General features: G+C 39.5%; 1 protein-coding gene across 2 annotated transcripts in view; it reads left to right on the top strand.

Moving 5' to 3' along the window:
* The window catches only part of DROSHA (drosha ribonuclease III), a 122,692-nt gene that overhangs the window by 70,898 nt on the left and 34,064 nt on the right, over positions 1 to 17,730 (top strand). For both annotated transcript variants that reach the window (XM_019521541.1, XM_019521551.1), the window contains exons 17-21: positions 993 to 1,100; positions 6,023 to 6,161; positions 6,920 to 6,980; positions 11,632 to 11,691; positions 15,221 to 15,320. In XM_019521541.1, the coding sequence (XP_019377086.1) occupies positions 993 to 1,100; positions 6,023 to 6,161; positions 6,920 to 6,980; positions 11,632 to 11,691; positions 15,221 to 15,320 (468 nt within the window). The remainder of the gene's footprint in view (positions 1 to 992; positions 1,101 to 6,022; positions 6,162 to 6,919; positions 6,981 to 11,631; positions 11,692 to 15,220; positions 15,321 to 17,730) is intronic.

Raw genomic sequence — 17,730 nt, 5'->3', positions numbered from 1 at the left:
AGTGGCAGATGGGAGAAATTGAACTAGCGTGCTGTGAGGAGTTGTCCGAGGTGTTTTGATAAAGTGATCATAGAATGGAGATATGCAATAATCAGTGTTATACCTGACATAAGAAGGGGAAGGTTGTCCTTAAAGCCACTTAAATTATTCTAAAAGTAACTATTGTATGTTTTAAGGTACTTGAAATTCACCTAATACTATTACATTCAGCAACAGTGTTTTTACAATGTGAGGACATAAAAGCCTTGTCTTTTCAGTAGTTTAGTAATCAAGTCCTCTTGAAGGCTCAGATCAAGTACAGTATCTCTTCTTATCAGTTTACTTGTCAGCACATTTGTAGTGTTCACCCTTTTGTTCAGTAAAAAAAAACCCAAACCCAAAAACACAACAAACCTCTCATAGATATACCATTATACTACTTTTCAGCAGAAAGCATGCATATAGGTAAATTTATACAACTGCCATTCTGCTTCTTTTTAGCATGTGATAGCTCAGGCACTACCTAAGTGCAGTACTTTATAAAAATTAAAAGCATTGGCCTCTGAATCCTCTCTCAGAAGGAAACGAAGGCAAAAGAGTAATAAGGATATAACTTTACATTGCAGAGTCCTCCTGCCTGCCAACATTTGGAATAAGTGCTTAGGATCATTTATTAAAAGCTAATTATATTATTTTTCAAGTGTAGAGACCTTTTGTGATTCATGTGATATAACTTAAAGTTAAGTTAGAGATTCAAATGCTAGTCTTCATTCAGTCTTTTTTAATATAGCAAAATCTGGGTAACGTTTGCATGTTGAATCTTTACCTTGCCAACGTATAGATAGGTTCTAATTACTTCCATGTGTAGATGATGGAGTATGTGAGGCCATTTTTTTTAGTTCATTTCTCATGTGTCATAATAAGTAAAACTTTTTTATGTTGTTTTTGTCACTCTGAAGGTTTTCTGTGTTTTATTAATGAACATTTTTCCTTATGGCAATTTGTATTCCTAGCATGCAATGATGCTTCCTGTGCTTACCCACCATATTCGCTATCATCAATGTCTGATGCATTTAGACAAATTGATAGGATACACATTTCGAGATCGTTGCTTGCTACAGGTAAGGACTGAAAAAATAAGTTATATATTACTTTTTACATGTAAGTTGTATAGGTGTGAAACTCTGCTTACATGGAGCAAGAGAGAGGTGGGAGCATATATGTCTTTTCATTCTTTCCTAATAGTTTCAGGCTTATGAGCATACTCCTAGTGAAACTACAATTCTTGGAGAAATTAGCTACCATGCTCTTATGGAATTATCTAATTATATTCATGTCAGTTTTCTGATAAGACTTATGAAATCAGGGCTTCTCCTCAGTGTTTGATTTATGTAGGTTCTTGTTAAAACTTTTACAGTTATGAAGGGAAAGAGATAGAAATTGTATGTAATTTTTTTGGTTTTTAATGCATCTCTGTTCCAAGGTCAACAAGTTATGCAAGTGCATTTTTACATACTGGAACTCTTTCAGCAAAAACCCAATGTCAAGTGAACAGGCAAAAATAAATGAGCAGATTGTGTTCTGTCAACGGTAGTGCAAAAAGTGAATTTTTTGCATAGTTTCGTATTTTCATTCCTAAAATTTGGGAACATTTTTGTATTTAATCAATCAAAAAGTATTGAGAAAAATCCTAAAATACTCATTTGTTCTCAGTATGCTATACCCAGCATACTAACAGGGAGATGGTTAGTTATATTTAATTGTGAAGTGTTAGAGTGATGTAGCCATGATGGTCTAGGAGTTAAGTGAGAGACAAGTATTTTTGTGGATGGCGTCTTTTTACTGGACTACAACTGCATGTTTTGAATAGACTTAAACAATAATATTCAAACCAGCATACAAAGGTGGAGATGTAGCCATCACCAACTGTCAAGACTACTTCAGTGAGGTTAACAGATAACTCTGTGACACCAACTACTATAAAGATCTTAAGGAGGACCCTGCACCAGTACTCATTCTGGAAATGGAAAATATTATCAAATCATTTCCACACTGGTTTCAGAAAAAAACTACTTCCATTGATTCTCCCACCCTCCTACCTTAGCAACTTTATTTATGCTCCCCAAGGTTCACAAGCAAGGTAGACCCATCTTACCCAACTGTGGTACCCTCATTGAAGAGCTGTCGGAATTCATAGAAACTATCCTGAAACTTTGTCACTCGAAGAGAAAGTTTTCTTCAAGACACAACAGACTTCCTCAAAAAATCCAGAATGTCAGCGTTCTTCCTGGAAAAACCATGCTTTGAACCAAGGATGTTACCAGACTGTATACTAACATCCAATACCATGAAGGCACAGCTGCCTGCCAGAAATATTTACAAAAACATAGACGAGATTCAGGTTTGCAAATGTTCTACCTATCATCCACTTCATCCGCACCCACAACTTCACTTTCAACAGTTGACACTTTCTTCAAATCATGGGCACAGCTACGGGCACAGAAAATTGCCCCTGGATAAGTCAACCTCTTCACGAGCCATATGGAGGAGGAATTTTTTAGAAAACAGAACTATAGGACTTGCACTATACCTGTGTTACATGGGTAATATTTTGATCATCTGACTTATTTATTTCCACCACAGGTTCAACAACTATGACATCCTGATAACATTCTCTCCTATGCTAGTGAATATTCCTACACTAATATCAGCTTTCTAGATACCATTATTCACATTGAGGATATCACCCTATCAACCATATAGACATATCCCAGAGACCACCATACTTACATCCACAAAACTAGCAGTCATCCCAAGCAAACCAGAAAATCTGTAATCTGCAGTCAGGGCCTTAGATACTACTGCGTCTGCTCGGCGGGGAATACTTGTGACACCTACCACACCAACCTGAAATCTGCCTTTATACAGTGAAGACACTCCAGTAGTCTAGAGAAATAGGCCATATCTTTGAGAGAGCCACCCAATTGTCCTGCATTAACCTGCTACAGTACAAAAAGAAACCCCTCTGTAACTGCACATCCCTGGTGGTCACTTGCCACCTCACACTGGAACTGATTAGAAGAATTATCAAACAATTATGGCTTATACTTAATATAGACTGGACCTTGAGAGATACCTTCTGCCTTTCAAATGATTCCCTCACCTTGCTTAACTCCTCATCAGAAGCAAATTTCCAAACTGTTCAAAAAACATCTGATGGGATACAGCCTTGCCTTAACAACAGATGCAAAACCTGCTACACTCTACACTGCTACAACAATCAACGCTCTCACAATGAACCCATCAGAACCCATGCAACCTACACAAGGCTTTCCTAAAATGTGATCTGTCTGGTCCAGTGCACCAAATACATTCAGGGTAACTATGTCCGCGAAAATAGACAGAAACTACACACCAGAATGAACTGTCATGGAAAAAAATATAAAGGACAGAGATGCACAAACATCCCGTAGGAACATGCTTTTCGTAGAACCATCACTGGTTCTGACCTCGCTGTCCTCATGCTCAAGGGAAATTTACAACACGTGTTCAAAAAGTGAACTTGGAAACAAAGAATCATAAACTGTCTGGATGTTAAGGACTTAGGGCTGAACACTGATACTGACTTTGTCATTAATCTACCTGATTCCTGAAAATCTTTCTTCCTGTTCTCCAAGTGATAAGGACCCTCTTTCCTTTTGAAAGGTCTTGATCTCCCACTGATCAAGCTATTTTTTCATTTGCTAGTTGTTTTATCTGCTACCATTGGGAATTTCTCTCCTTTCTAGTTTCACAGCTTTCCAGATCTTTGCTGTGCCTGCTTCTTACCTTAGACCTGAAACAGATGCTTCATATTTGAAAGCTTGTCTAAGTCTATCCCAATCATGCAGTTTTACTGACACAACTCCTTGCCTCTCATTTAATTGTGAAGACGTTGTAATTTTTTAGATTGTCCTGATTTTAGTGCTGAGGATGAAAATCATGTTGCAAAAACTTACAAACCATGATGACAAAACGAAACACCCCACAAAGTAAAAGGGAAAGCATAAGCCAGGGTGGGCAAAATGCGGTCCAGGGGCCAGATGCGGCCTGCCAGGCCGTTCTATCCAGTCCACGGGGCCCCTACAAATTTTAGAAAATTAATAGTTATCTGCCCCTGAATGCCTGTCATGCAGCCCTTGATGGCTTGCCAAAACTCAGTAAGCGGCCCTCCACCTGAAATAATTGCCCATCCCTGGCATAAGCTGAGGTCCATAAACATAAATCATGCTAATGAATGTTTATAATAAAAATATTTTATCCGTGCCCGATTCCTCTAAATGCAATTTTGTTCCAGTAGATAAATTCACAAATTGTTATGCAGAAGTTACAAGATACAAATACATAATTTCGCATTGATCTTATGTTTTGTATACAGTGTATTTTATCAATGGAGAATGTTACATTTTTTACCCATTCTGATAAGTTTTAATATGGCATATTTTTATAAGGACTGTGAATTTTGGAAGTAGAGAGGTGCCGGTATGTAGTTGGTACCAGTGAAGGGTTAAAGATTTAGAGAAATAAGTTCTTTTTATAATAGCAGAGCAATTAAAAGGATCCTCTCCCTGTAGGTATAGTGTTTTGGAGTGAAAAACTACTGATTGAAGGCAGAGTGCAAAAGAGCAATTAGAAGGTCTCTGTTTAGAACCTGAAGGCTTCTTGCTAATATTTCATGAGTAACTTTCTGGGTATAAGTTGTCCTAGTAAACACTGCAGCTACTATGGAGTGTTTTCAGGATTGGGGCCATTTTTTCCCTCTTCCCAATATTAAGTGCTGCTTAAACCTCCTTTTTCTGGTGCCACTGATAAAGTAATAACCAATCAATAGTATCTAATTCTGCTGATTCTAATAATCTTTACTTGCACATTATTCAGAGTATTTCCAACAAAAGCAAAGTAAGCAGCCTATTGTTAGTATGCCTATTGGAATTCTATAAAAATATTAACATTGTCCATTTAGCCAAAAGAAGAGCTTCTTATATATAAATCTTGTAATATTGGAAACGTTATGCTTTTAAAGTTAAGCACGTTCTCATAACATTTTATATAGTTGAACAAAGTTGGCAAGCAGAATATTTAGGGTAAGTTGACAATTCAAAATTCTTTTCCTTCAAAAGCTATTTTTAAAGTTGTTGAAAGTTAATTAGTTAAGTGACATAAACAATGCATTTAATGAGATACCTGAGGTAGTACATCCTACATTTTAATTACTGGAACCAGAGGGCATGTGTAGACTAAGTGAGGGGCATGTGTGCATGACACTTCAAAGCAGGTTAAATGCTTTTGCACCGCTTTAATGGTGTTGGTGTTTGCATGTGTCAGTGGCATTTTGCACACTAATTCCAGCTGCTGTAGTCCATTTGGCAGCGTAATGCACCTTAAAATGACTTTGGGGCGCAGCAAACTAAAACACCTCTGGGGAGTTTTAGTTTGCTACCCTACAGCCATGGAGCAAAGCAACCGGCTCTGTGCAGCTCAGGGACTGTGCCGCCAGCCCGTGCCGCCAGCCTGGCAGCTGCCCAGGAAGGCAGGCTCCACAGAAGAAGAAAAAGAAAAAAAAACGGCAAGCCTGATTTTTTCCCCCGCCCCCCCCGAGCCTGCCTGCCTGTATGAGCTGCACAGGGACCTGGCCTTTCCCTCCGCAGCTGCAGTGCCCCCTGGGACCCCTCCCCCCTCTCCCTCACAGCCCAGGGACCACTTCGCCCACCGGCAGCTGGTCCTCCCCTCCCTGCTGCCGGAGAGGCAGGTAAGACGCAAGTGTACACGACACGAGTGTTTACCTTGCCCAAAATTGAACCGGTGTTTTTAAAAACCCACTGCTTCAATTTAGGGCCCCCGTTTTGTCTACACATGCCCAAAGTTACTAACTGCCGACAGCATATGATGGCATGTCTTTGAAATGAGGAATAGAATGGTAGCTGCTAATGACAGCTATGTGCTTTTTGCATTTGAAAAAAAAAAGTTTTCTTCTTTTTTTCCCCTTACATGGGCTGCATTTTAGCTTGCCATGACTCACCCAAGCCATCACTTAAACTTTGGAATGAATCCAGACCATGCAAGAAATTCATTATCCAACTGTGGAATTCGACAGCCCAAGTATGGAGACCGAAAAGTCCATCACATGCACATGAGGAAAAAAGGTATGCAGTTAAGACACCTGTTTTCTTTTCCAAGTAAAACTGCCATCAGCAAGTAGTTATTTGGCCTATCTTCTTCTGAGAAATATCACCATTCATCCAATATAGAAGATAACAATGCTTGTGCATAAATTACTAGATTCTGTGAATTAGTAAGCAAGTAAGCAACTGATGAAATAAGCAAGGATAATATATTATAGAATATATTTTGTGTTTTTTTGGCAAGCATAACTTTTTCTCGTTGGATATTTCACAACAGAGTAAGAATGCTAAAGTTATTTCATAAAACTGATGATGTCTTGGTAATGAAACTTGTTTGTAACGCTGCAGTGTAATCCTTGCTGCAACGTGTGGTCTATCTGCTGCACAGGTTTACACCTCTATATATGCAGCGTAGTTGTACAAATGTCTGTTATTTATATGGTGTTTAGGGTCTTGCTGTGTCTCATTTGACCCTGACCTTTCTGTACCCTTTTGTCTGGCTCTGTGAATGTAAAAGCAGTCTGCAGTGGGCAGGTATCTGCTAGTGGGAGCTATAAAGGGTATTCCTGAATAAATAACTTCCTGGTATAATTAAACCCTAAATCTATGACATTTCTGCTTTCCTAATGATCCAACAGCTGTATTTTACATGAGCAATGGTATTTTTGTATGCCAGTAACAAAGCAATATACAAAGAAATTGCTTAAAATCTATTCACATCTATTCAAAGAGTTTGTGAGTATACATACTAAATTTGTATTTCTTTTTTATATTTACAGGAATAAATACCTTGATAAATATTATGTCACGTCTTGGGCAAGATGACCCAGCCCCTTCCAGGTAAAGAAAACAGCTGGTACTTTAGCTTGTAATGTTTTGAGATAAGTCAAAATCACACAATCTTCGTGGCCCTAAAAGAAAAATCAAACAGCTTGTTAATAACACAGCTTGATTATTTAAGTAGCTGTGGGAGGGAAGGAAATGTCTGCACTTGTATGTATGCAACAAAAAGAAAATCTTTCCAAAAGTATTGAACATTTTGTGAAGCAGGAGCGTTAACCAAATCAGATGGTTTATTGTCAGTGAGAACTTTGAAAAAGAGGGACAGTAAGAGTAATGAATGGAAAGTTGGGAATCTTATTTTGAAGTCCTAAAACCATCACTTGCCAGAGATGCCCTGCGCATCCTTTCAAAGTGACACAGAAAAATGAAGTACTAGCTTTGTCAGGCATGCAGTAGCTGTGAATTTAAGAGAGCTCTTAAGGAGAATCTGCTTCAGTCTAGAAAGCATAAAAGAGTCTTTGAACATCTGTACTTTGGTAACTGATAAGGTTGACAGCAAAATGCTACACGTGTTTTACTTTTCGTTGTAGTTGAACACTTGTTGTGAAGTATCTTCTGTGCCCCCTTTATTAATGGTGAGCAATATCTTACCTCATGAATAATCCCATTGAAATCAGTGAGGCTACCAAACATGAGTAAACAACACAAAATCCAGTCCAAAATAAGGGCTTTTCTACAGTATAGAATGCCCTGCAATAACTATTTCAGCATTGCTGTGCCAGGAGATCCCCCTGCCTTAGTGTAGATGAAGTATGTATACGGTGGTTTTCTGCTAGCATAATTTATCCCCCTGAATGACATAAACCAGGTTCCTAAACCATGTGGATTTATGCCCCATTGTAGTATAGTCGGGCATCAGCTGATATAGCATCCAGTTCATCTCACCAATGCAAATAATAGCAGGGGCAAGTGGCAGCAGTGGCTGAAATAGGCAGGCGCAAGAGTGCCTGAAGTAGGAGGTGCAAAGCACCCAACTGTACTACTGTGCTGCTGCAGATCTGATGCCATGATTTGTACATCCTGCTCCCCCCCCACCAAGCCTTTTGTCTGGGACACATCCCACAGTTTGGGAAACACCGACTTAACTGTTGACATAGCTGTATCTGTACCAGGTGTTTTGCAGTCCTTGCCACATAGAACAGTAGGATGTAAGGGACCTCAGGAGGTCATCTAGTCCAACCCCCTGCTCAATCCAAGACCAGTTCCAACTATATCATCCTACACAAGGCTTTGTCTAGCTGAGTCTTAAAAATCTCTGAAGATGGAGGTTCCACCACCTCTCTGGGTAACCTGTTCTAGTGCTTTTAGTTTTCCCTAATATTTAACCTAAACTTTCCTTGCTGCAACTTGAGACCACTGTTCTTTATCCTATTATCTGCCACCACTGAAAACAGACTAGCTCCACCCTCTTTGGAAACAACATTCAGGTAGTTGAAGGCTGCTATTAAATTCTCAATCTTCTCTTCTCTAGATTAAATAAACCCAGTTCCCTCATATAGGGGGTGAGGTCTTTCATCCACCGCCAGCATCCAGCTAATGTAGTTATGTCATCAGGGCAGTGATTTAAAAACCAGTGGGGCAGGAAGCGTGCTCAGACATTTTTAGTGATGGAAATCTCAGAAATTTCTACTGCTAAAAATAACACCTGTTTCTGACCTGTGTAAGGCCTTAACCCTCATCAGCCTATGGCTCACAATGCCATGAAAATAATACATTGCAAACATCGTCATCTGCTCTCTGTCCACCTCACTTTAACTTTTTAATTGCCTGCTGCTGTGAGCAATGGAGAGTCCTGTTGCATTGAAGCTGTGGGTTTGGAAATCATTATGCTAACATAATCTATAATTACAAAATACTATTTGTAAGCATTCATCCAATATCCATCAGAAACTAAACTCTCCTCCCAAAGGAAAAGAAAAACCGCACCTATTAGTCAGCCTTTCTTAAGTAAAAGCTATGCTTCTAAGAGCTGTTTTTCCATTATGCCTCCATAGAGAGGAGTTATAGTATCACTGACAGTTATTGCTTTGTGCAACATTGCTGCTTGAAGCCCATGAGCCCCTAAAGATGTGCAGGGAGGCTGCTCCAGTGTGCTGTAATTACAGCACATTGAAGCAGACTTGATTAATCAAATCTGCTTGAGTGTGGTAATTACCATGCTCCAGCAAACTCCAGTGTCACATGTATCAGCATCCCTGCACTGAAAAATGGCAGCGGAGCGCTTTAAACTAAAGCTTGTGTAATGAGCTTTAATTCAAAGTGCCCACTACTATTTTTCAGTGCAGGGATACTGATGCACATGGTGCCTCCAGGGGCATAGAATCATAGGGCTGGAAGGGACCCTGAAGGATCATCAGGTCCAGCCCCCTGCATGAGCAGGAAAGACATGTGGGGTCAGATGGCCCCAGCCAGGTGACCTTCTAGTCTTCTCTTGAAGACCTCTAGGGTAGATGATTGCACCACCTCTGGGGGGAGCTTGTTCCATAGTCTGGACACCCTAGTTGTAAAGAAGTTTTTCCTAATGTTCAGCCTAAAATTATCTTCCAGGAGTTTGTGGCTGTTGTTTCTAGTTTTTCACCAGGGTGCACTGGTGAACAGTTGTTCACTGAGCCCCTGATGTACGCCTCTGATATAGCAGTAAGTCGCAATCATGTCCTTTCTCAGCCTTCTTTTCTTTAGTCTGAGGAGTCTGAAATGCCTCAGACTCTCCTTGTATGGCTTTCTATGCAAGTCCCTGATCATGTGGGTGGCCCTTTTCTGGACCCTCTCAAGATTTAGCACGTCCTTGTTGAAGTGCAGCGCCTAGAACTGGATGCAATACTCCAGCTGCAGCTGCACTAGTGTTGAGTAAAGTGGGAGAATCACTTCTTTGGGTTTACTAGAGATGCATCAATTGATGCATGCCAGAGTTTTATTGGCCCTAGCAGCCACTGCATCGCATTGCCAGCTCATATTTATGCTGGGGTTTATTGTTACCCCCAGATCCCTTTAATTTGTAGTGCTGATCAGGTTAGCGATGCCCAGCCCGTAGGTGTGCTGGGGGTTCTTCCTTCCCAAATGCAGCCCTTTGCTTTTCTCTACATTGAACCTCATCTGGTTCTGTTCTGCCCAACATGCCAGCTTGTCTAGATCTGCTTGTATCTGCAGGTGTGTCCGCACAACCCCATATCTTGGTGCCCTCTGTGAACTTGGCCAATGGGCTTTTCACCCCCTCATCCAGGTCGTTGATAAAGATATTGAACAGCACTGGGCCAAGTACCGACCCCTGGAATATGCCCACATCTTGCCAGGGTGACACCAGTCCATTAATTTGGACTCTCTGTGTCCTACCCTGCAACCAGTTTCCTACCCACTTGACGGTCCCACAGTTGAGCCCGATATCCTCCAGTTTTATGAATGTCTATAAGTGCCCTTTCAGTATGTACCAAGGTGTGCTTTATAAGAAGTCAGCTGGGTTACTTAATTATTTAAGGGGAGAGAATTACAATAAAAGCTGCAAATTTCTTGGAAAGTGACCTCTGAAAAGAAACTTCCCATGAATGTAGCTGCAGTACTACAAATATCACATTTGTGAAGTCAGTGGAATTACATACTTACTTGAACTTACGAATGTGCATAAGAGTTTGAAAACTATTGTATCTTATGTACTACATTCCTTTCTTTTTCAGTGACAATTCCTTGCTGTCTTTCAGTTATAAATAAAACTTTTAAAGTGAGGAAGGCATGAAAGAAGGGAAGCTTCAAGCAAAACAAAAAAACCCAGTCTGGAGTGTTCTTACAAGTAATAAAATAGATTAGACAGAGGAGGTCTAGAGGAAAGCTAACTTATTAATAATTTAATAGTGTATTTGATGCTCTGAAAAACAAAAGCACTTCTAGCAAGCGTGTCAAACATATCGTCATGAGCCAAATCTGGCCTGAAGAGCTCCATTATCTGGCCCCTGGTGATGCCTCTGGATCTGAATTGATTGGGGCCAGCCCTGCAAGCAGGATCAGATCTGTGCCACGCTCAGCACCTGCCCTGGCCGTTCAGCACCAGCCCTAGCTGCTCCAGGATGTGTGCCATATGCAGTATGGATCCTGGAGTTGCCAGAGTGGGTGCTGTGGGTGCTGGATCCAGGAGGAAGAATGACCTATGGGTCTGCTGGCCAGCCCATGGACTGGCCTCACTTTTCTCATCTGATTTATAGACTCCCTTTTAGCTATGATACAGTGATAGCCTATTGCAGAATCAACACACCCAGGAAGTTGCTTATCATATACACATCCGTAGTAGCACATACAAGACTGAAGTTGGTAATTTATTTGAAATCATCTGGTGCCCATGGCAATGTACAAAAAAAACTCAGTCACGGTATGATGTTCCACACTGTTAGTCAGAAATACTGCTTCCTGTCTCTTTGTTAAATGCCAGCAATAACATATAGTAAAACATATAAAGATTCAAAGACTCCGACTGTCAGCCCTGAGTTTGATAACCCAGATATTCATTACTGCATATCACAAGGAAAAGTGTCAAAAAGGAAAGCAGACCGAACCAAACTCCTTTCCCTGCCTGATCAGCAAATGAATTAAATTTTTTTTAATTCTCTCTTTATTGTACAATTATTCATGCGGTTTACTAAAATTGAATCTCGAATCTTTGCAGGATTAACCACAACGAGCGTCTAGAATTTCTGGGAGATGCTGTAGTAGAATTCTTAACTAGGTAAGGGTGGAATTTTTCTACAACATTCTTCATTGTCTTTCTCGTTAATCAAATTTGTATGTTACATCTTAACATTTGGTTTTGTTATGCTTCAAAGCTTTTGTGCTTCGACTGTATAATGCAGACCATGCATACAAATGTGTGTGGTGTTTATTTTCTAAATATAAGTAAGTATACAAATATTATATAAATTATATATGTAGTAAAATCGTGCCAAGGACTGCAAAATTATAAGAGTTCCACTTCTGCGTCTGCATATTTTGAAGTCTCTTCCAATACTGAAGCTGTAAAGAATAAGATTACAGGATGAAAAGCTAGTGTCTCTATCCTGTCAAATATAATTTAAAGTTGCTCATGACGGTAAGAGATCAATTTGTCTTGGGTCAGATTCCTTACAGTATATATCCAGTTTATAAAGAAAATAATCTCTCTTTTAAAAAACGTCATTTTGTTTCCATGGATGTTCTTGGTCTCTTCTTCTCTAATCTCAAGTGAGAAGTGTTTACAAGTAAAACCAAGTGTGTAGAAATTTCTAAGGGGATTTATTCTGCAAACCTTAGTCCTGAAGGACACAGCTTGCACCTTTCGTATAAATGACATAAATATATTTACATTCAGACACGTACTATTTAAAAATAAAACATTCACAGTGCATCAAAAATTGCAGCCATTTTGCTCAGCTGAGTCTTAGGAAAGTAATGACGAGTATTAGAAGATTATGAAAGTACTCAAACATGCCTCTGAATCTTGCTCGAGTGACAGTCATCTTTGTGAATAGTGTTGTCTGTAACGAAAAGCAATCAGAAAATTCAATGAGAAAGGGTGTGCCTCCACTCTCGGTTCCCTTATCTGATAATTTTTAATATGGAAATAGGTAGAGAACTTAGAGAACTGTTTGAAAGAAGCGAATACCTATAGTGTTATAGGTAATATAAATCCTCTTGTATATCCTTTTCCTGATACCTATTAGCTATTCTCAATTAAAAGCTAAGTTTCTATAAATAAACAACACTTAGGGTTTCAGCTTCAGTTTAGCAGAAATGGGATGGGGGAGCCAGCTGAAGGTTAAGCTCTGTTCCTCTTCTATACAGCCATAACCCTGAAAAATCTTTTTTTTCTTCATTTTGCCTTTCAAAAACAAGATGCATATTATAGTCCAAGGTGTGTTGTATATTAAAAAATACAATATTTGCATCAATTTCTATTCAAGGAATTAATTACATGCTTACTTAACTGAAGCATGCATTTAAGTTGCATGTATTTCAAGGCCTTTTCCGGTTGCTTTGCTTGAATTGGGGTCCTTAATTTTATTGTCTTAACATGTTATTAACTGATCTATTCTTAAATAACCTAAATAATTTCACTTCATCTGAAAAAAATGCTATCTCACTCTTTGTTCAGGTAATTAATATATATATTAGCTGCACTGAGTTATGTAAGACTTTATATGCTGTGGTGTCTGGCAAGAAACTTATCATTTAACATGCAGGTTTGAAATACTTGAAATAAGATAACAATATGATCGATCATCAAATTCCTATCTATTGTATTGAAAATAGGGGCCCAGAAGTTCAAGTGACTAGTAATTTTGATTACTTTAACTTCCATGTAACTAGCTTTTGAGGGGACCTAATTTAACTGTTGCTTCATAGCGTCTCAGGTTGGGCCTGTATAAATTGAGGTACCCAAAATCATGACTATTACTTTAACCTGTCTTGGCTGGGTCATTTAATTCCATCTTTTTCTTGACTCATAGCGCATTTGTAATCCATGGTTGTACTGTTTCCTTAAATTAGTTCCTAAATTTTCTCATGAAGGACTTCATTAAGCACGTTTTAAAAGTCTCTATTTTTGTTAATTTTTTACTCTTCATTCTGTTAATGACATTTGACTACCTGTCATACCTTCAATAAAAATAGACTAATTGATTTCACTTTTGTTTAGCCAGTCACTATTCAGGGTGAGGATGCTCAGGCTTTTGTGTATTTAGCATATTTTAATGTTTGCTTTGCAGTCACCTCAAGATTTTTTTTTTTAATCTGAAGGAAAAATCTATTTTCATTAGCATTTAAAACCAGAAATTTGTTAAGCACTCCAAAAAAAAAAAAATTAAAACATCTGAATCACAATCCAAAGTTGATCTAATATACACCAGGGTTACCAAATCGAGGGGTTTTTTTTCTGGACAATCTGCAAACATTTTACTGAGAACCAAACTTTTTTACCTACATATGTTTTATGTAAGATAAATGTAACTCTTCTGCGAGGTCCTGGACAATAGTAACAAGGGCTGGGTTCAAATTTAGGGTTTTAACACCAACTTCTAAATCTGGTGTGAGCCCCCACTCAAAAAACCTGGGAAAATAAATTTTAACTGGGTTTTTAAAAGTGTTTTAACTTATCCACCCACAAGCAATGCGAAACACAAACAGGGCTTATAACAGGGGCAAACCTGAACCTCAAACATTAAGTGAAACCCAAGCAGTTAATAGTCTCAGTCGTTAGCAAACCAACCCAGGGGAAGTACCACCTAGTCCAGTCCCTTGCGATGGGAGACTCAGCGCTATGACAGAGAAAAGTTACCACCAAAAAGTAAGACTTAGGCCCACAAACAGTAAAACAGGCATGAGTAGCCTCCAAACTTCTGAACTCTTCTGCCTCCACCCCAACAGTCCCCTATTTACCTTCATACCCCTATTCACCTCCCCTGCACTGTGCTGTCCACACCTAATCCCACCCCCCTGATATTATCCCACTGGCCCTCCCTCTGTCCCAGCCCTACCACCACTGGTCAGTACTTCAGACCACCCAGTGCTGTGCAGCCCTGCCTACCTCCAAGGTGAGCAGATAATACAGGCAGGTGATAGCTGATGAGACACAGTGGCGACACATAGGTTGGGGAGGAAGAAGGGGCCTCCGGAGGGTCCTGTGGCCCCCCAAAGGCCTGACAGAGTTCCCTGCAGATTGCTGAGCTGCCCTCTCAGTCAGAAGCAAGGTAGTCTGTTCTGCTCTGTCTGTTTGTCAGCACCTGCATCCAGCCTCATTCCAGTGGATCTTTAGTCAAGCTCACGGTTTCTTAGTATTTTACAGACAGCTCAGTTGTTTTATGGATTTTCTGAACAAATATGTTTAGCCTTTTCTTTAGCAACCATGTAGGGTTAAACACCTTTAGGTCTGTGACATAAAGTAGCTAGAGACTGATGGTTCCTACCTGTGTTTCCTCCCCCAGATAGTCGGTTCCCCTCCCCCCCTCGGGTTTGGGTTCAACCTGCTGCTGAATTCTATTACGGTTAGGGACTTGCTGATAAGATGATAATAGAGGCAATTTCAAGTATTTCAAAATTGCCTACAAAGTAGTAAAAACTTTCTCTGCTTAGTCTTTTTTTTAAAAAGATCATTTTCTTACTTCCAGTGAGATTTTCTGGGGACTGTGAGAACATGATAGGGTGTCAGCATTCCACAGAGCTGCACAAAATTGATATGGGCATCTTGAATATAAAGCATTTTGAGAGTGACTTTTCTTTTTCAGTGTTCATCTGTACTATCTGTTTCCAACTCTGGAGGAAGGAGGACTAGCTACCTATCGCACTGCCATCGTTCAAAATCAGCATCTTGCTATGTTGGCTAAGGTATGTGCAGACCTTTTAATCTCTTTCTTTGTATGAATTAGGTTGCTGTGATATATGGGACTAGGTGGCTGGTTTTTGCTGCCCAGTTTATATTAGTGTCTTTACCATATATCTTGAATTTGATTTTGATCATTAGTCATGTTATCATGAGGTTTGAAGATAGACTTTGAGTCTATCTTCAGTCACATGAGACATCACAAACCATCTGTACCATAGGCTGCAATATCCACTCTCTCTCACAGGCAAAAGGATGCCAATCAGACTTTGAGGACGTAATATTTGAAATAGAGGGACCATTCAGGAGGAGGGTGTACTTCAGCTGTGGGACAGGATGTGAGGATTTCCATTATTTAGTTATCCATTTATGTAAACGTTTTGGAGTTATGCTCATTAATACTAAATAGGTAACTAGTGTGATGCTAACTAGATAATGGAAAATCAACTTAGGTAATGATAGAAGGCCATATGGCACTATACATATGAAGAAAATGCAAGGGAGAAAAACCTCTTTGATTATTTTCTAATTTGAATGTCAGATAACACAAATCTGAAGAGTGAACAAAGAGCTTTAGTAATATATATTGTGGAAAAAAGAAGGTTCTCTATTAATATAGTATATTAGATTTTATGAATTACATTTTAGTAACTTTTTTCTCTGATTATTAAGGTAAAACTATCACACAGACCCAATTTTAAATTATTTTCACAAAGATTTGACAATCTTTTCTTCAGCCATGGTTTTGTTAGCCAGTGAAAATCTTACCACGTATTTTTTGTTGTTGTTGTTGTTACTCCCCGCACTGCCCTTTGTTAAAATTAGTCCTACAGGCTGGAGACTTACCAACATAAGGCAATAGACTGCAAAAGACTTATGTGTTGTGTATAGCCTATGGTTTCAGAATGCCCTTTTAATCCTTTCTCCATAGCCACTCAATAATTTAAGCAAGCAGTATCTACTCCAGAGTTACTGTCAAAGTTCATGTGATTACTTCTATATCCTCTTTCTGTTCATTTCTTCAGAAGGCTAGAGGGGCAGGAAAGGAACACAGTAATTTTCCTCGATGTGGCTTCTTTAAGTGTGTAATGAGAGACACTATGTAGATTACAGAAAATGAGTGAGAAACTTCTGAATTGAGCATACATTTATAAATATGTTGTTTAAACTGCCTGACACTTGAATTCATTTTCTCATTTTAAATCCTGTCCAGGTTCATATGCCCTTAAAACATGTGTTCATAATATTTTGATCATAATAATAATATAATATAATTCTATAATAATGTAAGACATATAATAATCTGAATATAAGATGACCCCCCCAATAATTAGTTTCTGTATATGGAAAAATATATTTTTATAACTTTCTAGGTGTAGAATTTAATTATCAGAGAGTTGTCTTGAATTTGTCTGCCTTCCACTGCTACAACAGGGAAAATAGTGGATACAGAGGGGGAGTCAGGTGCCTGAGGTGGTCAGGTAGTCCCCTTGCCCTCTACTCCCCTCACCACTTCTTCCCTCTACACTGTCCCTCCTCTCCTTATTGTCAAACCCCACTAACTCCCAAAGCACACCGTGCAAGTGAGCTGCACATGTCAGAGGAGAAGTGGACAGAGGGGAGAGCAGCAGATGCCTGCCCTCCCTTGAAAATTTGAAATGGAAGAAACTAAAAAACACTGACTTTGAAATAAACCTAACTATAGTAATGCAAATTATTATAGGTACTACAGACTTAGTTGGTCCAGAATTGGTCATTTTAACTTGATGCAAACTGCTGTAAGTTTAAGCACATACTCCCTAAACATACTTTTGAACACCACTTTTTTACCTTCTTCTATATAGTAGAAACTGCTTGGTACTAGTCCACAACTCATGACTTATTATATAGTTCATTGGGCAGGTCACCAGTAGAGGCAACAATGTTCCAAGCCATGGTTATCCCACAGCCCAGCACTACTCAGCGCTACCCCCCCTCTCCCAAATAATTCACATCCTAATTAGCTCCCCCACTCATGACTGAAACTAAAATCATAGAAGTAGGGTCAGAAGGGACCTTGTAGATCTTCAAGTCCGACCCCCCGCCTGGGCAGGAGAAAAACTGGACTCAAATGAGTCCAGCCAGGTAGGCATCAAGCCTCTTCTTAAAGACCCCCAGGGTAGGAGCCAGCACCACTTCCCTTGGAAGTTGGTTCCAGCTCCTAGCTGCCCTAACTGTGAAATAGTTCTTGCAGATGTCTAATCTAAACCTACTCTCCAATAATTTGTGTCCATTATTCCTTATTATGCCAGGCGGCGCTAGGGGAAACAGTGTCTCCCCCAAACCCTTCTGGTCCCCCCTAGTGAGTTTATAGACAGTCACCAGGTCCCCCCTCAGCCTTCTCTTGTGAAGGCTGAACAGGTTTAGGTCCCGCAG

Source organism: Gavialis gangeticus, unplaced genomic scaffold, assembly GCF_001723915.1.
Source record: "Gavialis gangeticus isolate Ggan-Ray unplaced genomic scaffold, GavGan_comp1, whole genome shotgun sequence".
NCBI lineage: Eukaryota > Metazoa > Chordata > Crocodylia > Gavialidae > Gavialis > Gavialis gangeticus.
Note: the sequence above shows the minus strand (reverse complement) of the source record. Positions and strands in the feature narration are given on the sequence as shown.